Here is a 20,389-nt window from a genome sequence, read left to right as displayed (position 1 = left end):
ATGCCGACGGTTCATTCTTTCTCTGCACATACGGTGCTTCGCTAGCAAGACCTGCCCAAACGGAGGCCAAAGGCAGAAGGCAAGAGGCCGTTCCATTTGCCTTGTTCAGACAGAGCATCTTCTTCAGGACACTGGCAAAAGCAGCCGGGCAAAAAGCTCAGAGCAGCTTCCCCCTGAGAAAGGCCGGCCACGTCCACCAGCTGAACCTGCCATCCATTTTCATGGAGACCGGCAGGCCAAAATAACTGATGTCATGTGTGACCTTTTGCATTTTGGGGTTTGGTTTTTTTGGTTTTGTTCTTAAATAAAGGAAGCAGCTTGTCAGACCCTGCTAGCTTGCTGCAGCTTGTGTGATTTATTATGCAGCCGGCTGGCAGGTGGGCACACACCAGCGGAGCAATATTTTCTCATTAGAGCGATCACCAGCAAGAGCACTGTACCTGTAATGCTCAAGAAGAATTGCTTCCTCGGGGTGCCCATACTCCAGGCAAACACACGCAAGGTCACCAGTACCACAGCTGATTTAGGCTACCAAATCTTACCGTTTTGTCAAGCCAAGTCCTCACATCTAATTGTAGGTAGAGTCTTTTAGGCACAAGAAGGAAAATTAACCCTGTGCATTTCTCACTGGAGAGAGTGCAATGGATGCTCACCATGCAGAAATCTGATTAAGTGACTTAGAAGTACAGCTGTTTACCACTGCCTCCCAAAAGTGAGAGAGGAAAGCACAGGTAATGAAACACTTTTCCTCTCCTCCTGGAAATGTAGTTTGACAGTGAAAGAACAAGTTAAGTTTAAAAAACAATGCCCAGTTACCAATGCCATGAAGTCAACTGCTTTGGCTACACTACAGGATGCTTTAGTGTCAGATCCTGTAGACTCCAACATTTGCACAACTGTAATTTACTCCAGGTTCTCAAAATCATGGGCACAGGCATGACTGGGCAAAGCTTGCACGCAAGCTCTTGCCAGTAAAAAGAAAAATCCAATTATGTGCAAGGAGTGACTTTCCTCACCCTACATCCATGCCAAATTGCTTGAATCTGATCAAATCTGGTCTCTAAAGCTAAACAATGTTGAGTCTGGGTAGCAAGAGATCGGAAGCCATTGACCGAAATATCAAAAAACCCCATTCCAGAAAGACGACAATTCCCGAACTACTGCTTACCCTCCTCACCGCACACAGGCTTATTGCCTACTCTTCTCAACAGTGCTAAATTCCTGAACAGAAAAACATCAACAGGCCAGGATTTTGAATCTCCAGAGCAGGAAACAAAGACCGTGTCTGTTCTGTATTCTGATCCAAGCACAGTGATCACAGGAGCCGAATCCAGGCAACTGCTGTCTTGATTACACAGAGAAGGCAGCAGTTATAACAGCCCCTCTCGACAGAGAAGCAAGATTATTTTGTGCCAGTAAATTAAGCAGATATGAATTAGAAGACAAGTATAGTTTTAAGGTGCCTTTTCACAGTCTGTCTTTTTTTTTTTAAACCACAACCACCCTTTAAATGCTAATCTGCCTCCTAGTACAGTACCAAATAGCCACCTTTCCACTTTGTCTCTCTTTCAAAGCTGTCAAGTCACTAACCTCCAAATGAGCACTCAGATGCCATTTCTAATCTGCCAACAATATGTACTGAGATGCCCCTTGCTGATGGGAGAAGACAGCAATAAGATGGGCTTCTGTGAAGCTAAAATGAGCTTCTCTCACACTAATGAGGCAGGACTGACAGGCCTCGAGGTGTCAAGTAGAGACTCAAAACCTAAAGATACAATGGATCTGCCAATGCTATACAAAAGATCATATCTGCTCCACAGAGTCACTGGAGTAGGGCCCAAAAGATTCTCTGCATCCTCCTCCTTCCTTACCTACCATTCACCTTCCCCAGCACACGCAGCAAGGCTGAGCAGAGCAGAAGGGACGTGCGCTGGTCGAGAACAAAGAACACCTCCAGGATCCTGGTTTTACTTCCTCACCGGGTGGGATAGCGAGGCCACTCCAGGTCATCAGAGACGAGGCTCCAAATGGCCATGCACAAAAACAACTATCATCACTTGTCTCCTTCACCAAGTACAGATTCTCTCCCCTTACTACCTTCTGTCTGTATTACTGGGGAGGGGCAAGTGATGCAAGCCATGCTCAGGAGGTGCTTTCAGACCACAGGCTAATAGCTAAACTCAAGGTCATCGCGAAGCCCTTGGTCAAAAAGGACATGCAGGAGACAGGGACCAACACTCGCAACAGCAGAGGAGCAAGCAGAAGCCTCGGGTGAAATCAGACCAACGTAACAAGGACTGCCCAGGACCATCTGCTTTCAGCTCACAGATGTGACAACGATTTCCCCAGGAGCCTCTTTCACATGCAGAGGCTGCAGACCACATGGTCCCTTCTGCAGACTGACCACCGTTTTCCTTGAAACACAGAACGGTTAGGACTGAGCCCTAGTCAGGTCATGGACTCTACTGCGCCCAGGAGAACAGGCAGGCACCCCAGTCACACCAAGGTGACTAAGAAGCTCTCAGAACCACAGAAGAAACCATCAGAGCCCTCTGCTGTGGGAAGGACTTTCTTCATTTCTGTCTTACAAGCAGAAACACTCTTGCATTTCTGTAAATTGAGCCACCAATCTGCAAGAGCTGAAAAGCTCATTGCAATTGCTACAAAGCATACCATCACTTCTGAGTCAGGAGAAACCGAGCAGCAGCTCCTGCAAAAGCGTGAGCTCAACTTCAGCAGCAAGAAACGGGAACCATGTCAGGGCAGTCATCTAAAAAGACCCACCAGTCTCAGCAAGAAAGTTCAAAGCTTACCTCAGCTGCTGGCCATTTGCTGGAAAAGCTTGCGGTACAGACAGCATGAATTCAGCCACACTCCAGAAGGCACAGGCCCTCCCGTGAACACAGTTGTGTTCTTTACACTTGCACTAACACAGCCCCTGCCAGGACGCTACGTCCTGCCCTCAGTACAACTCCAGGCAATTCGGTCTTTATAAACTGAACTGAAATGATGGGCTAATACAAATTCCTATGTCAGTTATCCCAATCTGTGGACATCGCTCTCGTGCTAGGAGTTCCACCTCTCCCTTTCAAGGATGGAATGACTTAACTGTAACACAATTAGCATGTAATTTGTAAGTCATTATAGCGCAAAGTGTCTGGTGAGAATATTTTATCAAATAAACCTGCTGAGCATAATTTTCTGTGGAACTATAAAAATATTAAACCATCTCCTGTCTTTTCCTACTATTTTTAGAGATCACTAAGGCTACTGCTATCACCTGTAATTATGCCTCATTTTAAAGGGAGTTAAAAGGCATAGGGTTTTGCACCGTGTCCTACAGAAAGAATTAAAGAATTTGAGAGGGGGACAAGATATTTTCTAACTAAAAACTTTGAGAAAAGTGCTAAGACAGGCGTCAGGTGTTGGAGACAAATGCTCACGTGGACTTTGTTCCTGGGTTTCACATGGCAATTAGGGTGATCACTAAGTTATCATCTCTGATCACTTCTGAATAGATTCCACAGAAGTAAACAAGCGGGTAACACTGAGAAGAAGGGAAGCTCTCCCTCTGGACCTCATCCTGTTTCATTGTCCAGATTAAGGGGGCAGTTTCATTACAACTGATCTTCCTCAGAAACAGCTGGCTTCTGAAACTCCTCCCCTCCCTTCTACCCTCAACTACTCCCACACCTTCACCACCACAGGCTGAAGAGCTGGGCTATAAACCAGATCACTAAAATAAGCCAAGCTAAAAGAAAGAAAAAGGAAGAGAACTGCAAGAGCAGGAGCTTCTTATGCTAGCTGCACTGCTAAAGATAAAACATCAGGTATGATACACTCAGTCATTCCTTGTATAACCAGGTTTTAACTTCTTGTAATGCAAGACTTACACCAGGATACTCTGTCCATCAGGCCTGAATCTCGCTCTCATCAGTATAAGCTGAACCTGTAAAATCCCATCAGGTATCTTTTTTCTTTGGGGTAGGGAGAAAGATGAGGATCTATATTCCAGATTTTTGGGGTACTATGTCCTCTACTGCAAGAGAAAGGTCAAAAGCCCTCAAGTGACATAGCACAGTTTCTAAAGGACCAAGTGTTCATACCATCCACTTCAATGATTCACGTGCCACAACTAGAAACATTGAAGTGCGCCATAAATCCTGTCACAGCCAGACAATGCCATGATTTGACGGACAGAATGATGGCTTTTGCCTACTTCTGCGTGGGGAAACCGCTTGAGCCACTTCTGATCTCAACAGACCGTTTCCCACTGACTATTTGAGGATGCTACAAAACAAAGCGAACGGTAATTCCAAGAGTGTTCCAAGCTAGGAATGAACCTCAACATCGTATTTCATCCATGTTGTGCCCAATATATTGCACATATGAGATGTTTCTGCCAAATCCTATTATTAGCTCTAATAGGAGTGAAGAATTGAGACCCATTTATTCTAGCCATTCCAGCCTACAGAGCCCTGCAGTGGGGCAAAAGCACAGTGGCCTTCTGGACACGGAGGAAAACCCGAGGTTCTTTGGTTTCTCTTCTCTTGTACATCAGTAAACACGAATGGGTTAATATTATTAATTAAAGAGCTTCTACACAAGCTTCTTCACACTCAAATTTCCTTCACTCCAGCTTTGTGCTGGCTGCTTGCTACAGGTGTTAACATTTGCAGACTGCCTCAGGATCCTTTTGGATAAAGGGCACATACACCAGCTCTGCATGTTGCATTTAAGGGCTCTGTACAGCAGCTGCCCATACACCGCAAGACTTCAGCCAGAAAAATCCATTCTGTTTTTTGAGTTCTAAAACCCACACACCAACAATGAAATGTAGAGAATAAATAATTTCTTGCTCTGTTCCGAGGAGGATGAATGGAGCGCGGAGGGATAGCAGGAAAGGGTAAAGGCTGTTTTTCTTCAGGCCAACGTTCATTTGTGAAGCTGCAGCTGTCCATATGGAGCCTGAATGCTGGCAGCAAAAGCAACTCCATTCATCACTCACCCCCGTGCCTTTTTGAGCAGCAGCAGCGCTGCTGAGCTCAGATGCCCTCAGAATGTTTGCCAGTGCCCAGAGAAGTGGCCTTGGCCGTGGGCAGACAGCTGTTTGTCGGAGCCTGGCGGGGGGCTGCAGCCCGTGGCACACCGAGCTCGCCTGCGTGCAGGGACAGCGTCTGCAGTGATTACTCTCCGTCAGCGCTAATCAATCTCACACCCTCTTCAGTGCTGATACAGATAATCTTGTGGGAAGCTGGCCAAGCTCGCTAACAGCTATGCAAGCTGCTTCCTGACTCCAACAGCTCGTTCTCTTTCAAAAAGTCTGTTCCAGCTTCAGTTCCAAGAAAGTACTGTGTGGTATCAAGGCTCATGTCACTCAAAACGATTCACCGCTGGTGCACAGAGAGCACACCAGCCTTTGGCTGCAGCCTCACCTAACTAATGAAAATAGACGCTTTCTCACAGCTGATCAGAACTCTAAAGATCAGGGTAGGAGGCCTCGCACATTATCATGTAATTGTCTCTCTGCATTTCACTTACTCTCCATCTGCTAAACCAAGCAAGATTTCAGCCAAGTAAAAGCGAAGGCAAATTGAAGCATAGACTTAGGCCCTCCTAGTAAAATTCACTCTAAGAAAAGGCCAGAAGCACTTGATGTGGAGAAGTTCTCAGCCCATTTTAACTGAGGTTAACTGGAAACTGGAGAGCAGGACAACAAGAATTAAGACATAACAGCACAGGTATGAGGGCACGGCTCAGAAGAGTGACCTGGCTGAGCCAGAAGTCAACATGCCTGGGCAGAGGTATTGTAGACATGAGCTGGCAACACTTAAGCAATACATACATGTTTCTCTCCATCAATCTTCTTATCAGCTGCCTGCATTGCATCCAGGTACTTAAAATACAGTTCCATCAGCCTATCAACCTGCAAGGGCAGAAGAGAGAGACCTAAGCAAGAAAAAAGAACAATGCAATCATCTTTAATCCTTCATGCTATGTTGTTTTCCTCCCAGCTGCAGTCTTCACAAAGTAACAGGCAATTCTGTCACTCACAGGAAGGAATACATTACAGAAGGACGGTACAAGTGGTGTTCGGATGAGCACACTGAGTCTGCAGGCATTTGAATGTAATCCCGTACCACAGTATGGTCTCGTCAGCTCCAGCTAAAAGGCAGCAAATAGACACGTATCCCTAGCTCGCTCAGTCTCCTGTGCTGTGGTTCTCCAGTTCTCCTGGTTTCTTCAACGGACCTTTCTGTCTATGCTGTATGCAGCCAAGCTTATGTTAAATGTATCAGACACGTTACGGCTCTCCTGCTCTCCTCTGAACTGTATTAGGCAACTGAAAACCTATCTAGTAATGGGAAATTTTCTGCAATTGGTAGAACAGGTTATGAAAAACACCTTTAAAACACACTAATGAGGAATACTAAGGAACCAGTATTTCCCCGGTAGCAGAATTTACAAACCCCTTGGGAATTACTGGTTTGCAAAAGCTGCTTTTTCTGTTTCACAGCTGTTTGATCTATCCACCACCAAGTAAATATTTTGGAGAGAATTTCCCAGAGTAAACACCACTAAAGTGACACACTCTAGGAGAGGAATGGGGAATATTAAATGTGTACTATAGCAATTCCTAAACTCTATGCAAAAGAGCTTCACTAGAAAAGACTGGCACCTTTCCACACTGCCCTGGTCTCACAGAGCCAGCACAATGTAGTACCACACAACACATGTTACATGATCAGGCTTTAGCAGAGACACACAACCCAGGACTGAGAATCACTACTACCACGTGCAAGGGCACCAGAAAACAAGAGCACACATGATGTGGGAGGCCAAGTACTAAAGGCATTTCCAGTTCTCCAGTTTGTAGATAACAACATGAATGAGAGAACGATGGCCTGTGAGAGTACAAGTCTCTATAGGCAGGTACAATAACGGCTGTTCAGTAACCTAGCAAGTGTGCGCAGGCACTCTGCCGATCCTCCCAGCCTGGTAGCCCAGAGACTGCAGACACATATTCAGCACTCACCTTCTCACTGTCATTCTCTGTGAATTTATTCAGTAACCGTGTCCTCTGCTGCCCTCTCAGATTTCGCAAAAGGGAGGCCAGGATGGAACAGACATGTTCTGGAGACACAAAATGAAAATTGCATGCTGAGATCAGGAACAGGAGCTTATTTTCTCTGTAACATGCCATTAAATTTACTACTAGCACTTCCACGTGTAGCCATTGATAAGTGGAACCCTGGTTCCTTCCCATCACCGGTGAGCGGAGGCAGAGCGGTGGTGAGAGCAGCAAGCCGCATTTGTGGGGAGCACAGGCAGCTCCTCACCCATCACAGCCCAGCCAGCAAGGTCTCCTCTGTCTCTGCTGCACTACTCCTGCTAACACTGATCCTGCTCTTCCTCAGTGGCCTGAAAAAAGCACCTTACGTAAAGCACAAATTCTGCTCCAGTTCACCTCCCCAGGCTGGCACGCCTGCCTAGCAGCACACACTCTTCTTGGCACCCTCCATCACAGCTAAAGGCACAGCACGCTGCCTCCTCCCTTGGGGCTAAAAGGAATCCTGGCCCCAAAGCAGCCTGACCTGGCACCGTCACTCACATGACCCTTAGGTTACCAAAGAGGGGACGGTTATTGAAACAGGAGAGCTTCAGGAACGAATAACTGTGCCAGCATGCAGCACCTGCAGAGACTTAACTGGTACTAGCTAGAGGAAAAAAACCCTTGAACAAACCACTTTTATTTACAGAAAATCCTATGGATTGAATATGAATGTGCCACAACAAACCAGAAACGACCAAACAAACGTGCTTTATGGCCTTCTCAGTCGCACTTGGGGGCCATACTTTACAGCACAAACCTTGGAGCCAAGTAAAAAGTCAATGTTGCAAGCACACAAGAGAACATCTGTGTTAACGTCCAACCACAGCTTCACTCTGAAAGGTGACTGAACCAAGTGCCTCAAACCCCCAGCAATGCTGGTCTCCTCCCGAGGGGCAGGACTGAGCTCTGAGGAGTTCCTTCTGCAGGAACACAGATGTCCCTCGGTGGGGGACCACTAAAGGAGGTACCGAAGGGCCGCGTGGCATTTCTGCTTCTGTGCTTTGCACACCTTTCCGAAGTTCCTCCTGAGCACCAACGTGGTGCACTCCCTCACTGCAGCCAGCTGCTGCAAAGCACCAGGTTCAAGTGGTGTTCAAAAAGAAAGCATTTCTGAACAGGGCCTTGAGATCTTTGCTCCTTGAGGGACAGAAAGCAACATGATCTTTTCCAAAAGCATACTTTTTCACACAGGGTGTCTTACGCTTCTTTAACCACTAGTATTTGGCTGTACCAGACTTCAGTGAAGCACAAAAGCAAGTGCTTCTCTGTGTCCTTGTTTCTTCAGAAGGATTCACCAATTTTACGTGCAATTTATATACAATATACACATAAAATCATACTCGGTTTGAAACATTTCAAGTCAAGCTCTCGTTACAACTCTCGTGCTCTGGCTCTTCATCCTTTTGCCCATGAACACTTTCCAGGGTGGAGGAACCGGCTCACCCCTGGGAGCCGGTTCGAGGCGAGGGAAGGAGCCCAGGGAACGCGTCCTCCTTCCTTTTCTTGTGAAAGGGAAGCAGAGCAGCCACAACCACACTTCTGCACCTCCGGTATCACAGGGGCTGCAGAGATGCAAATCATTCGCAAAATGCATGCCAACACGAGAAATGATGTTGGCAATATCAAAGAGTATATGGTTTTAATACGGGGAAATAAAACCAAGCACAAAGGCGCAAAGCAAATGAGAGGCATGAGTTTCTCTCCCTTGCCAAATCATTTGGTATTGCTTCCTGCCCACAGGTCTGCATTAAGCACAGACCTTATGTTTTAGACATCTCAATGTATTCACACAAGAGAACATCTGTGTGATGTAACTTCTGTAGTTACAAAAACAGCAAAACTGTAACTTCTCCAAGATGTCTTCACTTTAATCTTGCTGATTAAGACTGATGAAAAATAACGGCCATAAACATTTCCTCACCCACGGTGGTGGGGAGAGGAGAAGGGGTGTCAAGATTCGTTATTTTCAGAGAGGAAAATGCAATGCGCAGAGGAAAGGGATCATCATCTTATTGCCATCAAACCATTTTAACACGCATTTCCACAGCACTGCCTAGCCTGGAGCCACGAGAAGCCTTGATCGATTGCACCAGCGTACAAAGAACAAGCGACACCAACGTGTTGGCAGGGAGCTTCTGCACTAACCGCCGGCTTACGCGCCCGCGGAAAGGCGAAGTCACACAGGCCGCTGGTCCAAGTTGTGTCTGCCCTCCCCGTAGCACGGATTATCTGCATACGACATAAGGGCAGCAAACAGAAGAGGCTGTACACACTCACGCACACACCCCATTTCATTAGCTACTTATAAATGTAGCTTCCTTAGAAACAGATTTCTGCCTGAGGTGGTGTCAATTTTTCATGTACCAAAGAGATTGGGAGCGCTTCTGGCAGGAGGAGCAGAGGAGATAACAGGTTTATCGGGTGGCCAGCACCGTGTGGCTGCTCTGTCATTTTGACAGGATAACATGGGGGTGAAGGATGGCTCTGGGTATGTCGGTGCATGCTCTTGCTGCAGAGAAACAGTTATTCCACAAAAACCGACACCAAATTAAGGGTCTACATTAAAAATATTGTAAAAGCCTCCAAAGATTGCAAGATCCTATTTTCTTAAGGTGAAAAAAAATACAACAAAATGAAGATTTTTTTTTTTTTTAATACATCCCAACAGATGCTCTGCTGTTTTAGAAAGAAGCCAGCACTCTGTATTTCACACTATTTTTTCCCCAAACCTTTTTTTGGAAGTGTTTAGAAGTGTTGACACAGTATTTTAGTAGTAATATTCTCACCAATGATATATCTTCACTTGCTTTTTTTCAGTACTCCTTTACTAGGAAATGTATTTTAGCCATGATTTTTACTTTGGTGCTCATATGCAGATATTTATCCATTTTATCAATAAAATCTTTAAAACTACTGAGAAGTCTAAAGAAGCTGACACAGGTTTTTTAAGAATGAGGTTATTCTTTCAACATATCACTCCAGAAAAGCCAGGAAATATTTAGTTGCCTGGTCAAAATGTTAAAAAAAAATATTGTACAGAAATATTTCTGAACTATCTAAACCTTTTTTTATCAGCTTCCTGAAAAAAAATGCACTAGTGTGTTTCACACTCCCCTGCAAAAAATCACGGTTATGCCATAAAGCAGCTCCTGGCCCATCCGAAGCTGCACATCGCCCTCGGGCAACGCCTCGGGCAGCCTGCCTGCCTCTGAATATTTTGGAAACTTCTAAATAATCGTGCCAGTGCTCAGCCAAAGTCCATATCACCTGCACAAAAAGAGTTATTTTCAAGGAGGGCAACAGACAAGGCCAGAGGCAGAAGTTGCTGCCCAGCCCCCATTTCTAAGAATGATGAAATATTTCCTTTGAAAAGCAAACATCAAAATGAGCCATGCTCAGCACCACCAAGGATTCCTTTAAAGGAATAACAGTTATCAGCTGGCAGCTAGTACGCATCAAGAACAACTTTTTTCATATAAACATCCCAAAAATCTCACAAATTCATGGATATGGGAAGACAGAGGCTTGCTTCTTATTAGCAGATAACCCTGTTTTCTGCCCCATCGGCTGGTTCACCTACGTGTACCCATGACTCTCCACGACGCCGACGCTGCAGTGCGGCGCACCGTCCCAGCCACATCCCTGGTTCTAGGCAGGTCATATCACATGTGGTCACCCAGCTGCACCAGAGTCCTGCTTAGACCAGGATCACCTCGAGCTCTTGGGAGCCTTCCCCTCTCCAGACAGGCACGAAGACTTCAGAATGCAAGCAGTGTTTAAAACACCCTAATTAGATCGATCTTGACTTCAGCTGCGGCGTGTTGGAATACAGATTAATCTATTCCATGGCTGGCACTGGCAGCTGCAACAGCAGGAGGGCCTGTCAAATCAAGCCGTAACATTACACTCCTCTGCCTTTATTATCCCCCCCCCCTTTCTTATTTTTTTTTTACATTTCATTATAACAGACATCTGCCTAGCAGGGGAGGAAGCTCAAGCATGCTCCCTTGCAATACTGACGCAGATGAGGCAAGCATCCTCCCGGAGGAAGGGGAAAGCGTGAGCTTCTGGGTGCAAGGGGACAGCAGCCGTTAGGTGGACAAGCAGGATATTCTAGTGAACCCAGCAGAATACATTTAAGAGCCTTCTGTCTTGTAAAGAACTCTTAAGATAAATTGTGGTTTCTAATTAGGAGCAGGAAAATACCGGGGGGTGGAAGCTATCTCTCTCAGAAACTTCCACCCTTCCTATGCACAAAACTCTGCGGCTTCATGTCTGTTTTCTGGGAAACCTAGATGAAGCCCCTGGCACACCCTAAGGACCAGCAGCTCCCCAGCTCCAGGAGGGAGGACGCTCGCACTGAGGCCACGCTGCCAAAACGCCCCGAGACCAAGTGTGCAGCCGACCCAGCGTAAATCTGCAGCAGTGCCGAGAGGTGACTTCTGGAGTTTCTCCTCTGCACAGCTTTTGGATGCATATGAAATGCATTCAGACAGAGGTTTTGCAATGCAGCTTGTAAAGTCACAGAAGACTGACCGCTCCCGCACTCCACTAGTGTTTTGGTTCGTTACAGGACCACAGGTGGAACCAGGGACATGCTATTCCAATGGTGTAGCATCTAATAAGCTTACCTGTTTTCACAGGCATTAATAATCTGCATTTTAAAAGCGTAACCCACTCAAGTATCACAGTATTTTGCCAAGAAAAATCGTATCTTAAAATACTGACAACAGTAAGAAATATTGATTTTACTGGTGGGTAAAGTGTGGCCTAGAAAGGGTGAAAAAGCTCCACACACAATGCCCCTGGTGCGCTGGAATCCAACCATCATGCTGAATGTAAAACAGAATTCTTTCTATCGACTGAGAAAGTTTATTTTTGTGATGTTCTTGTAACAGAGAATGCTAACTTTAATTGAGATAAATTTAACTCTGTACTCAGCATCATGGTTCATTCAAATAACAGATTCCTGTTGCATTCTGGAGGGTTGATGGTAAAATAACAAATTGGCATAATAAAGTTCTGTTTAAACAGACTGATGCCTTCCCTAGGTATTCACTTCAGAAGACCACCAAATGAAAAACATTTTCTGCTGGCTGGCAGAGGGTGTTCAGTTAATAAAGATAACTCTTTATCAGGCCATTTTTCTGTTGCTGCCTTTTCACTTTTCCATGCCCAGGGAACTTAGTTTTGCAGCAGGTATTCATCCCAAGGGCTTTGCTGCCTTTCGGTGTACGTTACAAAGGAGTAAGAGCATATTTACTAAGAAATGGGTTTTGCTGCTGTTGTTTTTTAAACGAAGTGTATAGCTGAGCATCTCCAAAAGAGGCTTCCTTATCGTTAGAGGGCAAACAGGCAAAAAACCACAGTGACAGGAATTCTCATTTGGAAATTGGCTGAACTAATTCTCAGGTTATCAAATCAAGCATTCCTAAGTAAAACTGACATCTAAGTCAAGAGAAAGCATTTAAATGAAGATGAATTGGACAAACATCCTTTTATAGTTCATTAGACTCTCCAAGTGAGCAAAACTGGACTGCAAATAACTGTCCTGAGAAAGAGCAGGAGAATACACAGCCTATCAAGCAAGTTATGATTGCTTCACTACAGACTCTCTAATTCAGAAGGAATTTGTATTTTCTCCATTTTTAGCTCACTGAGACTGTTCAAGACTTTCAAGTCAGCATCCAACACTTTGATTTGACTGTTGCTCCGGGAAGTCCAGTACCAAGAGCCATTGCACCCTTATGGATGGTGAAGACAAGATGACCCTCAGCTCTGCAACAGAGGAGATTTTGGAACAGATGCTCGTACAGCATCCTCCGCATTTCAAAATTCACAATACAGAAGCATTATTTCAAATCTTACCCTATATTTATGCCAAGAACCACCCAGAGCCAAATTCCCATTCATTCCCTGCAATCACACACACTAGACGCTCGCCTCTCTGCCCTTCCAGCTCAGTTCCACTGGAGCCACGAGGCAGCCAGGCTCCCCTCAGGGTGCCCTGTCAGAACACACGAACACGGCAGATCTCACCATTTTATATGTATAGTGTAGCCCCCAGTCTCAGACTGACCAAGAGCACATTTTCTCCACAATTTGGCCTTTACCTTTCTACCAATGCTCACTATAGGTAGGCTATATTATACTACCATCTGTTACTTACTTACCATATAGATAAGCCACAACAAAAGGCTATGGCCAAGCTATGCTGTATCGTACCTTTTATGCGGTGCTCAGTCTCTGACTCGACACCTGTCTGGATGACACTACCAGAGGGATCACAACCCTTAATCAGGAAGATTGCGGGGAGCAGTCAATCACAAAAACAAACACTGAGCATCTAGTGGAATTAAATGCATTTCTGCAGTAATACTTGCCATTAATTCTCCGCCTCCTACAACCTGCCTCATCCGCTCCACACAATGCCAAGCAGCACCTAAGGGGGACCCTGCTAATGCCATTCAACAGCCTCACAACAAAACCCTACCCAAGACACACCACTTTCTACAACGACAGGCTATTTCTCTTTAAGGCTGGCCAACCCGGCTGGATACTCACAAGTATTTTGACCCCACAGACATAGGAAAACTCTAAGCCATTTCTGTCTTCAGCTGCAAAATTTCTGTTTTGAGTTGCTTCACTGCCTCAGAAAAAGGGAAATGCTTCAAATGAGATTTTTCTCACAAACCTAATACCCTCAGAAGTATATCATGATCTGTACAAAGTCAGGCAAAATTCAAGTATAGATAACGTGTAGTCAGTTACACACCACCAGCCAAATCTTCCGGCTCAAATCATCCATAAAGATGGTTAAGAAACTTTCCCTTTCTTTTTTCCTAATTACACAGTGTATATAAAGCATAAATACATGCAGTTTGGATTTAAATTGTTCACAGGCTCCCTAGAGTAAAATAATTTTTAAGCACTGACAGTGTTTAAAATGTAGCTAACCAGCACTGACACCTTTATGCTAGCTTTTAAAAAGATCCTGTATCCACTGTCAGAAGGTTATGGTAATGAATGGCAGCCGCTGAGAATACCCATGCCAACACGTGCTTCCACTGCACGGGCTAGTAAAGAGTAGCAGAATCCGAATGCTGGAAATGTTAAGCAAGAACTAGGAGTTCTTGCATCTCTTTTAGAAATTATACTTGAGTCACAAAAGGGAAGGACTTGACCTCCCCAAGTAGCTTGATTTTACTTTCTGCCTAGCTGAGGTTGCAGGAATAACACGGTTTCAGCTCTGTATCCTATTCCTCTGGACTTGGTTACCGCTTAAAAAAAAAAAAAAAAAAAAAAAAAAAAAAAGAGAGAAATACATTAGAGAAGTTATTTTTATCAAATTTAATTTGGATTATAAATTTCTGTAATAAATAAAAGCTCGCCAAGTCACACTGAGTTTTTTTCACTAGCGTATTTATTATTTTGTCACATTCAGAACATTGCCTTCAAGACAATAAAATAAACATTATTTTATGGACTATCTCCTATGTAAAAAGCAACACTACTATAAAACAAAGACAAGTGGAGTATTTTCCTACCACCACCAGACACATACGAAAGATTTTGTGCTCTAAAGATGGAGCATCGGATGCCCAATGAGAATAGTGTCTCTGTTGCTAACTACAGCTAAAGCGTCCTCGAGCCCCAGCTGCTGCTGGTACCTGCAGCCTGGCGGCACTTCTGCAGCTGCAGACAAAGGGACACCCAGGACAGGCAGAGGAGGGAGAGTCTCGGTGGACAAAAACTGCTGGCAGAGCTGTTTGGTACCTCACCCAGTGCAGAAGCATTTTAACAGGGTTGTCCTTTCAGCAGTTGTAATTAGGCTCCAGAGTTAATAGCCCATTAAGAATTTCATATTTTGCAGCATAACCACGAGCGTCTGTCCCGACAGAGTCTCAATGGCATTACAGTGAATGTGTTCACAGAGCAGCTCCTTAAAACTGCTTTTTAATAAATACTGGTGCCTCTGTTACAAAGCCATTCTAGTTAATCCTTTAAAGGAATATGTTCCTCCATTTGACATATACATGAACGCTCTCCTAGCAGAAAAGGATCATTCTAATTAATTTTTAATATTTTTTTTAAATAGTTTGAAAACAGGATAAAGTTTTAACAGGAAAAGATGACAAGAGAAGACTGAACATTAGCATTCCTTTTGATAAATAAACAAAGAGATATGCAGAAAGAAGCGTGTTCCTAGGATCAACGCAACACAGAGGGCATCGATTCTCAGTCACGCTAGACCTGCACCGTTTCCTTTAAAACCAGCAGGCACCAAGGACTCTTTGCAGTATTCCTGTTCAGCCAGTGGCTCACAGGAGCCGACCATCAACCAGCAGTGCCCTCGAGCACAAAGTAATTAATGTATTGCTGGTGCAACATTTGGCAAAGTAAAAACATATACTATGCTGCTTATACACGTCAGGACAATGGCTGCGACAGGCTCCAGGGGCACCCTGTTAAACATCTCAATTAACTCCCATCGTTAGAAATTCAGTAACTCACCTGCCCAGTGATGCAAAACAAAGAAAATTGGACTTACTACCAAAACGTTTTAGGGAGAGCTTATTTTAATAAAACTGATTTCTGGACTCATCTTAACGTCCTCCATTTCTTCTGAATACTAATGAGATGGAGGTATGTTACGAAGACTGTTTGCACGGATCACTCCATTTTCCTGAGGGCAGATTTGCTTTTTTTCCCCCCCCCATCACAGAAATAGTTAGGAACTGACCCTGTTAGGGCTTTCCAGACTGCTACCCAATCCTCACAGTAGCCAAGATTGCACACAGATGTCATCTGCAGTCTCAAGACAAAGCAGATGAGACAGAGATTTACTCACTTTCCCAAACTGAAAAATTAAGTCAGTGACATGAGCCACAGACCCAGATCTCTGTACTCAAAAGCTCGTATTCTAGCTCAAGCTTTCTCTCAGTAAGAAGAATTAAACAACCTTATTTTCATACTGCAAATGAAGATTTCAAAACATCCCCTAAATCCATCATCTAAGCACAACTGCACTCTCCACGATTTTGCTACATAAACGCCAGAACACACGACAGCATTTCTTCCTCACCATTATCTATCCAAGACAAGCAACACAATACAAGACAGATAAGGCAGCCAGAATTGGCAGCCTGTGTGCGAATCGTTACTACAGCTGGCGCTGGGCTGCAGGTAAGCCCCTTCTCTCCACCCGTGCTAGGAAAGCAGCCGCTGCCGCCACGTGTGCACGGCACTGCCAATTCCGGCTTCCACCCACCATCCCGCCTCAGCCCCGCCGCCTCCAAGGCGCAGAGCTCACCTCCGCAGCTACCGCAGCCTAACCAAGCCGCTACCTTCGTTAACAGAGCGTTATCATCTTTTAATGTTGGTGCTCTAGAACAAATGTAGTTAGCAGCTCACCACTGGCACAGTTTTCAAGAAGAAAACAGCTGCTTGCTGGATTTGCCCCTCCTCTTCCTCACCACCCTGTCCTCAGGAAGACGAGAACAAGCAGATGCCCACCGAGCTGCCCCCAGCTCTGCAGCTCTTCCAGAGAAAGGGGCTGCTCAGTCCCAGCCAGCGCCTCAGCCCAGTGCCCGGCAAGGTCTGCAGGAGGCAGCACCTCCCTGCCTTTACTTTGGAGAACATCAGGACATCTCGTTCCACCTGAGTTGCAAGGACAGTACCAAAGCAGGGTATTTGGGTTTAGAGCTCCCATTTTGTTGCTGTTTCCTTCCATTTTCCCTTGGTTTGCTGCAAGAGTTAAGGATGGATACTAGGCAAGCCTGAGACCCACTCACACCTCTTCAGCTTTTGACAATAATCACCCTTTATAGAACTGAGATGAGTAATGAACTGGCACAAAACCTCAAGCATCACTGGCAGTGTTTAAAGTTTTTTCCAAAACATAGTCAATTATCAACAAAATGGAAGAGGTAATGTTACCAGAAGCGGGAGGGACTGACCCTAGATTCAGTTCAGCATAAGGTCCTGCAGTAATACTCCACAGCAGATTTCTGTTAAAGCGGAGTTTTCCAGGGGAGACAGGAAAAAAAAATAGAAAAAGAAAAAAAAAAAACCAACTTCAAAAGCATGCAGTTTATTTCTGCAATGCCTGATGTTCATGGAGTCACACTTCAGTGCTCAGAGCCATGAAAACACTGCTTTTGAGGTGACATTTGTAGTTGCCTCATTACTCTTTTCAAAAGAGTTTTGCATCAAAGAGTCAGAGCTTCAAACAACAGACCCTACAGGAGTAAAATAACTTATTAACAACACATGAAATGGAATCGCCAGGCACTGCTGATACCAAAACAAGCAGGGCAAGTGCGTCATCAACAGCTAGCCTGCGACAGGGAACGGGCAGGCTGCCTGGACCTGAAAGCTGCAGGAGGAACCCTGAAAAGATGGTGATGTGCCATCCCCTCCTCATTGCAGGTACTTTTCAGACACCTGCCTTCCATTTACCTCCTCCATGGCCATAAGAAGGATCTGGAAGCACGCCTACCTTCATGTTCTTTTTCAGTTGTTCCAACTTTCTTTATCTTTTTGGGTGATTTCATGAAGAGTGGAAAGATGGTCCTCAGACCAAGAATGTCAACAAACTTGTGACAGTTGTCTGTGCCCTCCGGTCCAATCATGGCATGGTCCAGTACCTTCAGGGCACTGCTGCGGGAAATCTTCTTCTCTCTGTGAAAAGAAAGCTGCAAGTTAAACTTTTCAGGGACGTGAGGAGCTGTGGAGCACACTACTTTAAAGAGACAGCATGAAAAGGGAAATGAATGTGACAAAGTATGAAGAGTCTGAGCAAAAGCTCTAAGCAAGATTTTCTTCAAGAAGCCAAAACATTCTATCGACAAATACTCTTTTCAAAACTGTGGTTGGGAATATTCTCTTGGTTATTTCTTTTTAAACGTCTTTTATTTCTTTTTATTTTCTATTTTCTTTTTATTTCATTTTATATATTTTGTTATGGTTTTATTTTTATTTCTTGGTTATTGAAGAAGTTATTTCTTCACCACCTTACAAACACTAGCACAAAACGGCAGGGGAGACTGGGTTGGGTACACAAGGCAAATACTGTGACCCTCAAAAGATCAGGATTTAGATCTAGCAATAATTCAGTTTAATAAAGGAGTAAGTTTGGTAAGCATAGCTTGGTGGTCAGCTGTAATGAAGAAAAAAACATCTCCAGAAATCACATTTGGAAGGAAGCAGATAGATTCTGGGCTATTCTGTTTTAATGCGAGTTCAGAATGCCGATGCTGGTAACTCATACCGATAGCACACAGATGGTCTGAAAATGATCTCCAAGAGTCCTGTACCTCTCAAACCAGAAACAGGGGAATTTATAATTCATCCAGGGGAAAATTTAAAATATCTTGTGAAACATGAACTGAAAAAGCAGTCGCAAATACAGCCCATAAAACCAACAGACCAGATAAACGTCAGCAGGAGCTAACGTGAGCTGAAGAACAAGAGCCCCCAGCATCCCCAAAGGCCAGGCCAGGAGGACATTCCCCCCAGGGCAGGACAGTCACAAGCCCCACCACCTTCCTCTTCACGTGCATGGCAATCTCCTCTGATTTCCTCTTCTCTAAGAGAATTTGTTCTCTAACAACTATATAGCTACACGCACATATAAAAATAAATCCTCCCAGAAACAAGCTGTGCTCTTCCCCTGGAGACGACGAGAGAACAATTCTCCTCAGACACACACTAGTTGCTCTGCATGTCTGTAAGGTGCTCAGGTATTATTGTGGACCTGGAATAAGGATCTATAAAGAGCAAACCACTCCCGCAGTTCAGCCCCCTCCTCTTTCCCCCCGTGGAGGTGGCAGCACCCAGGCTGCCCTTGCACATACCTGCCAAACCAGCACTGCAGGACCAGCCTGCCCAACTGCAAACAGCACACGCTGAGCGGCCCAGCAGCTGGCCACCCGGACTTCATGTCCATCAGCAGGGTCTTCTCGTCCAGGGCTTCCTGAAGCCCAGGCTCCAGAGAACCGTGGAAAATGCCTTCCCTTTAGAGATCTACCTTCGTGAACCCCTAACAACATGCAGACTAAAAAAAGCCATGTACTAACACCCTAGCCTAAAAGAAAGTTACTTTGCCCAGTGCAGCTGCAGGTGCTTCTGATGGACATGAAGCGGTTGTTGAAAGCACCATGTGCAGCTGGGATCTGGTGCAGCAGCGAGTTCTACCCACGAGCGAGGAGCAGTGCAGGAGGGTGGCTCAACACTCCCACCTCCCTTCTACAGGGAGCTAAAAATAAAGTACTTCTTAGGCCAGACAATATAAGAAATGTTTTTAGGGGAAGTAATTGCATATTGATCAGCATTTAGGAAGGTTGCACAGAACTGATCTCTGGAATATTCATTGGGTTTAAGTTCAGGCTTTTAGAGATCAATAGCTGCTTGACTGGACTGTCTAGAGTTGATTTTATTTGAAATATTTATTCTGCTGGAGGGCAAGCAGTTTATCTTAGTCTCATCTGTGCTTACTGAGGTAACTTTTAGCTGTACACTAATTCAAAGACAAGCATACATGAGTATCACCAAATAGGGAGTGACCTCAGTCTTCATAGGGAACTCTGAATTACAACTTCATTTGCTAACCAGTTTTCCTCCTTTTAATACCTTTAAATCTGAGAGAACTCTTTTGGTACATTTATTATTTCAAAAATAAGAGCATCATAGAATCATAAAATGGTTTGGGTTGGAAGGGACCTTAAAGATCATCTATAGTTCCAACCCCCCTGCCATGGGCAGGGACACCTTCCACTAGACCAGGTTGCTCAAAGCCCCATCCCCCAGCCAACTTGGCCTTGAACACTTCCAGGGATGGGGCATCCGCAGCTTCTCTGGGCAAACTGTTCCAATGCCTCACCACCCTCATGGTGAAGAATTTCTTCCTTATATCTAATCTAAATCTACCTTCTTTCAGTTTAAAGCCATTACCCCTTGTCCTATCACTACATGCCCTTGTAAAAAGTCCCTCTCCAGCTTTCTTGTAGGCCCCCTGGAAGTACTGGATGGCTGCAAGAAGGTCTCCCCGGAGCCTTCTCTTCTCCAGGCTGAACAACCCCAACTCTCTCAGCCTGTCTTCACTGGAGAGGTACTCCAGCCCTCTCATCATCTTTGTGGCCCTCCTCTGGACTCGCTCCAACAGCTCCATGTACTTCTTATGGTGGGGGCCCCAGAGCTGGACGCAGTACTCCAGGTGGGAGAGCAGAGCAGAGGGGCAGAATCACCTCCCTCAACCTGCTGGCCACGCTTCTT

General features: G+C 45.1%; 1 protein-coding gene across 1 annotated transcript in view; it reads right to left on the bottom strand.

Moving 5' to 3' along the window:
* CTNNBL1 (catenin, beta like 1) overlaps positions 1 to 20,389 on the bottom strand; it is a 64,830-nt gene that overhangs the window by 7,289 nt on the left and 37,152 nt on the right. Inside the window, exons 11-13 of the mRNA XM_009318751.1 lie at positions 17,616 to 17,797; positions 7,037 to 7,134; positions 5,846 to 5,926 (exon numbers count right to left, since the gene is read on the bottom strand). Of these exons, the coding sequence (XP_009317026.1) occupies positions 5,846 to 5,926; positions 7,037 to 7,134; positions 17,616 to 17,797 (361 nt within the window). The remainder of the gene's footprint in view (positions 1 to 5,845; positions 5,927 to 7,036; positions 7,135 to 17,615; positions 17,798 to 20,389) is intronic.

This window comes from Pygoscelis adeliae, unplaced genomic scaffold, assembly GCF_000699105.1.
Source record: "Pygoscelis adeliae isolate BGI_AS28 unplaced genomic scaffold, ASM69910v1 Scaffold432, whole genome shotgun sequence".
NCBI classification, from domain to species: Eukaryota; Metazoa; Chordata; class Aves; order Sphenisciformes; family Spheniscidae; genus Pygoscelis; species Pygoscelis adeliae.
Note: the sequence above shows the minus strand (reverse complement) of the source record. Positions and strands in the feature narration are given on the sequence as shown.